An 8898-nucleotide genomic window follows, 5' to 3' on the forward strand; every position below is an offset into this window, starting at 1 on the left:
TGGGCAAGTTAGACTGTCAAAAGAAGAAGAAGCAGGCATATAGCTCATAGATTCAGAAGTAGGAAGTTTGCCTGGCATGTGAGAGGCTGTAGATTCAACCCGTCACTTAAGGGGTTGGTGGGGAGGCTAAGGCAGGAGAATCTGAAATTCAAAATTCAAGGCCAACCTGAGATACATAAGGATACCCTTTCTGAAAGAGGAAGAGAGAAAGAGAGAGAGAGATCCACAAATCAAACAAAAAGCACATAGCTGTAACATATTTGAGAACCAGGAGGATTTCAATTTTGAGATCAGCCTAGGATACATATTGAGATGCTAGGCCCCATGGTAAAAGAACAAAGCGCGGGGCGTGGTGGCGCACGCCTTTAATCCCAGCACTTGGGAGGCAGAGGCAGGCGGATTTCTGAGTTCGAGGCCAGCCTGGTCTACAAAGTGAGTTCCAGGACAGCCAGGACTATACAGAGAAACCCTGTCTCGAAAAACCAAAAAAAAAAAAAAAAGAACAAAGCAAGAGGCAAAATTGGAAAGGCAAAATTAATCATAGGGCTGTGTAATGGTATTAACTTGATCCTGAGAATCAGCAGACAATAAATTGTTTTAGATTAATTTATGTGTTTACCTGCTTGAGTTTATGTGCACCTCATTTCTTCAAGAGTCCATAGAGGCCAGAAGAGGGTATCACCTGCCCTGAAACTGAGTGGCAGGTGCCTGTGAGCTGCTCTGTGGGTGCTGAGAACCAAACCCTGCATCTCTCCGAGAGCAGCAAGCGCTCTCCATCACTGAGCCATGTCTCTAGCCTCAACTTAGTCTTTTTTTTTTTTTTGGTTTTTCGAGACAGGGTTTCTCTGTATAGCCTTGGCTATCCTGGAACTCACTTTGTAGACCAGGCCAACCTTGAACTCAGAAATCTGCCTGCCTCTGCCTCCCAAGTGCTGGGATTAAAGGCGTGCGCCGCCACCACCCACCTCAACTTAGTCTTAAATGGAAATAAAAATCAGATCTATGAGGTTAGGGAAAGGGCTCAGTAAGTAACATAGCTTCCTCTGCCAGCATGAAAACCCCATATACTTGTAACCCCAGAATCAGGTGGTAGAGAGAGGTGGATGCAGAGAGCTCACTGGCTACCCACATTAGCCAAGATGGCAAGCTTCCAGTTCATTGGCAGACTCAAGGCTATAAGGAAGTGTGACGGGAAAACACCCAATGTCCTGCTCTGGCCTCTGCATGCGTGGGCACACGTGTCCACACATAAATGCATCAACTGTAGGGGAGCAACAGGCTTGCAAGTGACCAGTTAATTGGTAGAGGGTTGAACTAAGTGGGAATGGCAGTGGGCACAGAGATGTGAATGCATTATTTTTATATGTATGGTGTATGGGCAATTGTGAGTGTAAGAACACGCGCCTGTATTCATATGGAAGCTAAAGGAGGACATCAGATGTCTTCCACCACTCTTTGCTTTGTTCCTTTGGGTCAGGGTCTTACTGAACCTGAATTTGGCATTTCTGGAGTAGGTGAGAAAGTCAGCAAACTCCAGTGATGCTCTTGTGTCCACTTTACTCAGGGTTGGGGCTGCACCTGGCTTTTTTGTAGATGCTGGGGCTGAACCCAGTCTTTGTGTTTGAACAGCAAGATCTCTTAACTGCTGAGTGATCTCTCTAGACCCTTCAAGGGCTTTATGAATAAAAAATAGGTTAAAGAGACAGGATTTGATGATACATTGGATGTAGGCACCAAGGCTGACAGTGCTGGTATGATATTTGATGTCTATGTTCAGGACAACATGGAAGTCTTAGAGTAGGAAATAGTTTGGGATATGAATTTGAGGTGCAGAGAGAAGATATGTTCCTGTAATATTGAGTTAGCAAATAGGCACGATCTTGAACTCCAGTATCTGGGGGTGAAATCTGCACAAGGAGCCATCAGAATAAACGTGAAATCTGGAGCTTTGAGAGTGTGTGAGAGCCCTAGGGGAAGATGTGAGAGTCTGAGAAAAGTAAGCTTGTGATTGCCCCATAGACGGAGGGGCTGGGGAGATGTGGGTTGATGGTAGAGTGCTGGCCTAGCATACACAGGACCTAGGCCTAATCAACAGTGAAAACAAGACAAAATTGAAAACTGGAAACTGATGCTGCTCCAGTGGACGAGTGACTAAATGGATGGGAAAACTCAGGAGCATCCCGTGTAAAGCAAGCACGCACGCAGGTCAAGACGGCTGAACGCACGCAGGTCAAGACTGAATGCAGACTGTGCTTCAACACCGCAGTCCTGTATACACCCTGACATGTTTCTCACGCTGGATTATAGAAGCATGGGTACTCTGGGGACATTGTTCATTAGTTTAACATAGTATATTCTGCATAATTATATGCCACATGGCAGATACTCAGTAACATAAAGGAGCCACAGGGGAGACTTACCAGGTTGTGTAAAGTGCCTTTTGTAATGAATGTGTTCCGAACTGCACTTCATTTCAAGCTTTGTGGCCAATGATGAATAAAGGTGTATGGAACTTGGGACCTTAGAAGTTCTGTAACCAAGATATGGAAGTAACAACAGCCAGCCAAGACAAAAAGAATGTTCTTTTCTTTCCCCTTCCAAGTTCTTAGTGAAGGGCCGAGCCCAGCATCCCAGCCTTGTGTGACTTGGTAAACACTGGGACCCTAACTTCACTTCACTACCCTCCCTTCAGGAGCTCAAGGTGGCTTCTCCATAGACAGAGGCTTCTAAGTATCAAAGCTCCCCACTGCGCAAGCCCAACATCATGGGGAAGGGAGACACCTCGGAAACAGCATCAGCCACCCCAGCCTATCGCTCTGTCATGGAGGAGTATGGTTATGAGGTGGGCAAGATCATTGGCCATGGCTCCTATGGAACTGTCTATGAGGCATACTACACAAAGCAGAAGGTCATGGTGGCTGTCAAGATCATCTCGAAGAAGAAGGCCTCTGAAGATTATCTCAACAAGTTCCTACCACGTGAGATACAGGTCAGGAAGGGAGCTGAGAGAAGGAACTGAGGCTTATTAATAAGCTACTTGAGGTATCTTAGGGGTATAACTATGGAAGGGTAGCTCCAGAAACCTCCAAACCAGAACTTAGGAAACTTCTGTAACACACACACACACACACACACACACACACACACACACACACACACATATATATATATATATATATATATATATATATATATATATATCCTCCTTCCTATGTGCAAACATTCAGCTCACTATCCAATGTCCCCTCAAGTAAAAATGCAAAATGGGATTTACCCAGACACCAACAGATTCTGTTTCCAAGTAGTAAGTAGCAATGGGAGAGTGGAGAAAGGCCAGCACAGTGGGAGTTTGCCAGGTTTGATGGTTCCCTCTTTTGGAGTCAGGTAATGAAAGTCCTACGGCACAAGTACCTCATCAACTTCTATCAGGCCATTGAGACCACATCCCGAGTATACATCATTTTGGAGCTGGCTCAGGGCGGTGATGTCCTTGAATGGATCCAACGATATGGGGCCTGTGCTGAGACCCTTGCTGGCAAGTGGTTCTCCCAGATGGCCTTGGGCATCGCCTACCTGCACAGCAAGGGCATCGTGCACCGGTGAGGATAGTCACCGGACTGGGCTTTGGGAATCTCAAGGGAGTTTTATGCATATTGCCCATTTTCTGTCCTTTTCTCTTGACTTCTCTCAATATCTAGGTCCATTTGTTCACCATATTGTAACCATCTGGTCAAGGACACTTGTATCCACTGTGTGAGAGCACTTTATACACAATGGTGAACTAGTGGTCCTCAGGTACCATCCTCTCTCCCTTTTGGGCTCTGCTCACAACTCCATGGCTTTGCTTCCCATAGACATCTCACTCCCACTTGTCCTGTCCTCATCTCTAGCCTCTGACCCCTTCTTTTCAGCTCCCGGTCTAATACTAAGCCCTCTCCCCAGCCTGACCCCCAGCCTTTCTGCTGCTGGTAGGGATTTAAAGTTGGAGAACCTGTTGCTGGACAAGCGGGAGAATGTGAAGATATCGGACTTTGGCTTCGCCAAGATGGTGCCTTCTAGCCAGCCTGTGCATAGTAGCCCTTCTTACCGCCAAATGAACAGCCTTTCCCACCTCAGCCAGACCTACTGTGGCAGCTTTGCTTACGCCTGCCCGGAGATCTTGCTAGGCTTGCCCTACAACCCTTTCCTGTCTGACACCTGGAGCATGGGCGTCATCCTCTACACTCTAGTGGTTGCACGGCTGCCCTTTGATGACACCAATCTCAAGAAGCTGCTGAGAGAAACCCAGAAGGAGGTCACTTTCCCAGCTAACTTCACCATCTCCCAGGAGTGCAAGGTGCTGGCTCCCCCAGGAGGGCTGAGGCCTTAGGGATGACCCATTGAGAGGGGACAGGAAATACCAAATTTAGGCCTTCCAACTACATTCTTCCTCCCCCCACGGTTGGCTTTCGTCATGCCAGAGCTCCTACTCAAAGTGGTGGCAAGGCTTTAAGAGGGTCAACCACTGAGCTTCAAACCTTAAATATACTTGGTAATTAGGTCCCAGCAATGATCCCTTTAGGGCAAAAGGGATTATGCAAGGAGCTCTTCTCTTTTTTTTCAGGGCTCCAGCATAAAACCAGGGCCCCAGCCCCTTTCACCAGAGTAGTGCGATGGGCCATCCTGCTTCTTCCTTAGGTCCAGCTGCTCAGTGCCTGTGCTCACAAAGTGGGGGCAAGCTCAGCCAAGCCCTCTCTCTCCCCTGCCCTAGAACCTGATCCTCCAGCTGCTACGCCAATCTACCAAGCGTGCCACCATCCTAGATGTCCTCAGGGACCCCTGGATGCTCAAGTTCCAGCCTGAGCAACCTTCGAATGAAATCAAGCTGCTCGAGGCCATGTACCAACCCACCAGCTCTGCTAAACGGCACCAATCCTTGGAAATCACAACCTGAAAGTGGCTGAGGCAGGAGGCTAAGGAAAAAAGCAAGAAAGACTGGGGGGGAAATCTTTTCTATAAAATAAACCTAATTAGTTTCACCACGTAGGGTCAAAGGCATTCTTTCCTCGAGAGTCTTCGTGGAGACCACTACAGAGGGGTAGATTTCTGCCCAGAGCCGCTCACCAGTACTCTTGACACCTGGGGCAGTTAATGAAATTGACTTGGGGAAGCCTTACTGTGCCAACTAAGTTTGTGAGTTTGAGGCTCTTATTTCACATTTTTGTTCTCTAATGTTCTAGTGGCAGATGGGACAGGGGTGGGGTGGGGGATGAAGGTGGAGGGGGGTTAGTTTTGTGTTGACTTGGGCTTTGCCCATTTCCAGTTGAAAGCAATGGCATCATTCCATCTGTTCTGTGTTTGCTCCTAACTTGGGTAAAAGTTTTCGCTGGAAAGCAGAGTTAACAAAAGGGAACGGGACGGGCCTGGCTTCTGGGTCCCTTTTCTTTTCTCTCCAGTATCATGTTAACCACTACTGAAAGAATAGCAGTGATCCAGGGCTCCTTAAACCATAGCTCCTAGATACTGAAGGAACGGAGTCCAAGCCAAGCCCTCTAGTGAACTGTTAGTTCTGGATAAAAGAAAGCTACTAGCCAGGTGTGTGGTGGTGCACACCTTTAATCCCAGCACTTGGGAGGCAGAGGCAGGTGGATTTCTGAGTTCGAGGCCAGCCTGGTCTACAGAGTGAGTTCCAGGACAGCTAGGACGACACAGAGAAACCCTGTCTTGAAACAAAACAAAACAAAACAAAAAAGAAAGCAAGCTACTTTTATCCCTGCAAAAGGAAAATGGGGCTAGCTTGTTAGCGGCATAACTGAGCCAAAGCAATGAGAAAGACTCAGATTGGTTCCTTATGATCTGTCCTCCTCTCCCACTTCCCTTTCCTTTTTCTTCCCCCTTCCCCCTCCTTCAAGTATCCTACAACCTCCTCTATAGCTCAGACTAGCGTAAAGCTCACAATCCTCCTGTCTTAGCCTCCAGAGTGCTGGGACTACATGCATGTGCCACCATATCTACTATCAGTATGGTTATAAGATAAATAAAAAAGTTTCCCTTCTTTTTCTTTCTATTTTTGGGGTGGGGATGGGGGACAAGGTATACCCTGGCTGTGCAGCTCTGGCTAGTCTGAATTCAGAGATCTGCTTACCTTTGCCTCCTTGGGCACTGTGATTAAAAGCATGTGCCACCACACCTGGTATTGATGGCAGATTCTTAACCTTAGCAATAGGCAACACTATGACAAATCCGATCGCAAGGTGAAACTGCCCAGAATGTAGTTTCAGATATTGGAAATGGTCATTTGCTGATTTCCTTTTTTCTCCCCTCCTCCTTTTTGTTGTTTGTTTTGTTTGTGTAGCCCTGGCTGTGTGGAACTCGATCTGTAGATCAGGCTGGCCTTGAACTCATAGAGCTCCGCCTGCCTCTGCCTCCCAAGTTCTGGGATCACAGGTGTGCACCACCCCTGCCCAGAGCCATTTGTGTTTTCAACCCTCCTTCATTACTAATGAAGTCTTTTTTTTACTACTTAAAACAAGGCTTTCAGGGGCTGGAGAGATGGCTCAGCGGTTAAGAGCACTGACTGTTCTTCTGAAGGTCCTGAGTTCAAATCCCAGCAACCACGTGGTGGCTCACAACCACCTGTAATGAGATCTGATGCCCTCTTCTGGTGCGTCTGGAGACAGCAACAGTGTACTTAGATATTATAATAAATAAATCTTAAAAATAAAATAAAATAAAACAAAAAATTTACAAATAAAATTAAAAATTAAAATAGTACAAGATTAGGTTTAAAACAAAACAAAACAAAAACCAAAAAAAAAAAAAAAAAAAACCCAAGGCTTTCAGAACCAGGAGGGAGAATCTTAGGTAACGATAGATATTGACACTAGGGATCCACCTACCCAGTTTTATTGGGGAGAAAAGGACATCTTCCACTACCAAAAAGAAGGGAACCCAGGGGCTCCTTCTGCAGCAAGATCCTTCTTCAAAGTTCAGTCAAAGAAGGGAGAACAAGGTGTCCTCCTCAGACAGGCACACTGCCACCTCAGCAGGAAACCCCAAAGCTATGCTCTCTAGCTCTCAGCGTTTGGCACTAAGGACAGCAGAAGACAGACAACCAAACTTCTCAGGATGCTCAACCTGCCAATCATTTAGTGCGTCTTCATCTTCATCCTTTCTGGAAGCTCCGAGGTTGAGATACCCTCAAAAAGAAGGAAGTATTAAGGCCTTAGAACTCGCACTAGCACCTGCTCTGACACCTAGAGCCTGCTGAATTGTCTCTCTCCAGCAAAAAATCAAAAGATATGTTCCTTCTGCTTAGTGAGGTTCACGCCCACAGCACCCCAGAACCAGTGGAAAAACAAAAGAGGCTTATCACTTGCATTTGCCTCTCAAAAGCCAGGCACACAGCTTGCTGAGTGGAACACAGGCTGGATTCTGGGTTTCAACCCTTATTCCCTTTCAGTCAGATGCTGTTACACAGTCAGCAGCCTGCATAGCCATAGCAGCTGCGGCTTCTCGGGGATCCTCTGTGATGAGACAGATGATACAGACAGTAATAATAAGCAATAGCCTCACCTCATATCTTTACCCTCTTAAGTCTTTAACAATGAGCTCTGGGTCCTGGCCCTGCAGACAGATGTGTAGAAGGCAACCTAGGCAATCCAATTTGGGGATTCTTTTTCCTTGTTGCTCACACTTATCAGCTCCTGACTTAATTCCTCTTGCTCCAGTTCCTCTAGCTCTTGCAGCAATTCATCCTCAACATGGGATGACAAGATTGGTCAAAGACAAAGGAAAAAAACCAACCAACCAGAACAAACCAAGAAAACAAGCCAGTCCCCAAAGAGCCCACTTTTGAAGTTCTCTCCCAAATTTGTTCCAATAGCTTCTCTCAGGTTTCCTTCTAAGCAGTCACAAGCTTTTGCCAATACTCTAATATTCTCTGACCCCTCACCCCAGTCACTTCATCCCTGTCATCTCCAAGACCCACAGAGTGAGAAATGGCACCCGAGATCTGCTGGGCCAGCTCCTGTTGTTCTGTGATGTTAGCTATCAGTCCCTCTGCCTTTCCAACGTCATTAAGAACAGGATACACTGCCAAGGAATCAGAGGGCACTCTTCCCTCAGCCTCCCTTCCCTGAAGCCCCTAGCCACCATTGGCTTTCTCACCTCATACCATCAAGTCCTTCCATCATATGGCCTCACATTGGATTTTATACTTTCTTCCCTAAAGACGCTTTAAAAATGAATCTTTTTTGCTTAGAATACCCTGACCAGTAAAAGGATCTTTCATGAATAAAGCAAGGAGGTTTCTAATCATTAAAGACATGTGTATATTTTGAGAAGTTTAAGAAATTCGAAGTGCAAGCTGAAGAGAAGGCTTAGTTGTTAAGAGCACTTACTGTTCTCCTAGAGGACACAGGTTTGTTTCCCACCATCTCATCTTTGATGCAGTGAGCATCCCACCTGAGATGTAGTGATTCTACATGAGATGCAGGAACCATCCCACCTGAGATGTAGTGACCATCCCAACTGTGATGCAGTTACTATCCCACATGAGATGCAGGGACCATCATCCCACATGAGACAGCTCACATTGCCTGTTTACTCCAGCTCTGGGGGACCCAAGACCCTCCTCTGATTTCTGTGGACACCCACACCTGTGGCATAAACACACACAGACCTACACAGACATAAAAGAAATTGAAAACAAACAAACAAAAATCTCAGAAGACAGAAAGGCTGGCAGATCTCTGAGTTTGAGGCCAGCCTGGTCTACATAGTAAGTTCTAGAACAACCAGGGGTACCAAGTCCCTGTATCAAAAACGAAACAAAAGAACACATACAAACAAAACCAAAAAGAGAAAAAACCTTATAGAGGACCCAGCAGTTCCCAACACCACATCTGAGAACTCAAA

At 46.4% G+C, this 8898-nt stretch overlaps 1 protein-coding gene across 3 annotated transcripts; it reads left to right on the forward strand.

Annotated features, from left to right (window-relative positions):
- Positions 1 to 2547: 2547 nt before the first annotated feature.
- Positions 2548 to 5025, forward strand: Tssk4 (testis specific serine kinase 4). Of its 3 annotated transcripts, none has more exons than XM_021181916.2 (4): positions 2548 to 2989; positions 3385 to 3599; positions 3943 to 4336; positions 4751 to 5025. In XM_021181916.2, the coding sequence occupies exons 1-4, from the start codon at positions 2765 to 2767 to the stop codon at positions 4931 to 4933; spliced, it is 1017 nt and encodes a 338-aa protein (XP_021037575.1). In that variant the 5' UTR covers positions 2548 to 2764; the 3' UTR covers positions 4934 to 5025. The 3 variants fall into 3 exon arrangements, with proteins under 3 accessions (XP_021037575.1, XP_021037576.1, XP_021037577.1); XM_021181917.2 differs by having other exon boundaries at positions 3973 to 4336; XM_021181918.2 differs by having other exon boundaries at positions 2586 to 2989; positions 4604 to 5025.
- The last annotated feature ends 3873 nt before the right edge of the window (positions 5026 to 8898 follow it).

Source organism: Mus caroli, chromosome 14 (assembly GCF_900094665.2).
Source record: "Mus caroli chromosome 14, CAROLI_EIJ_v1.1, whole genome shotgun sequence".
In the NCBI taxonomy this organism is placed as follows: domain Eukaryota; kingdom Metazoa; phylum Chordata; class Mammalia; order Rodentia; family Muridae; genus Mus; species Mus caroli.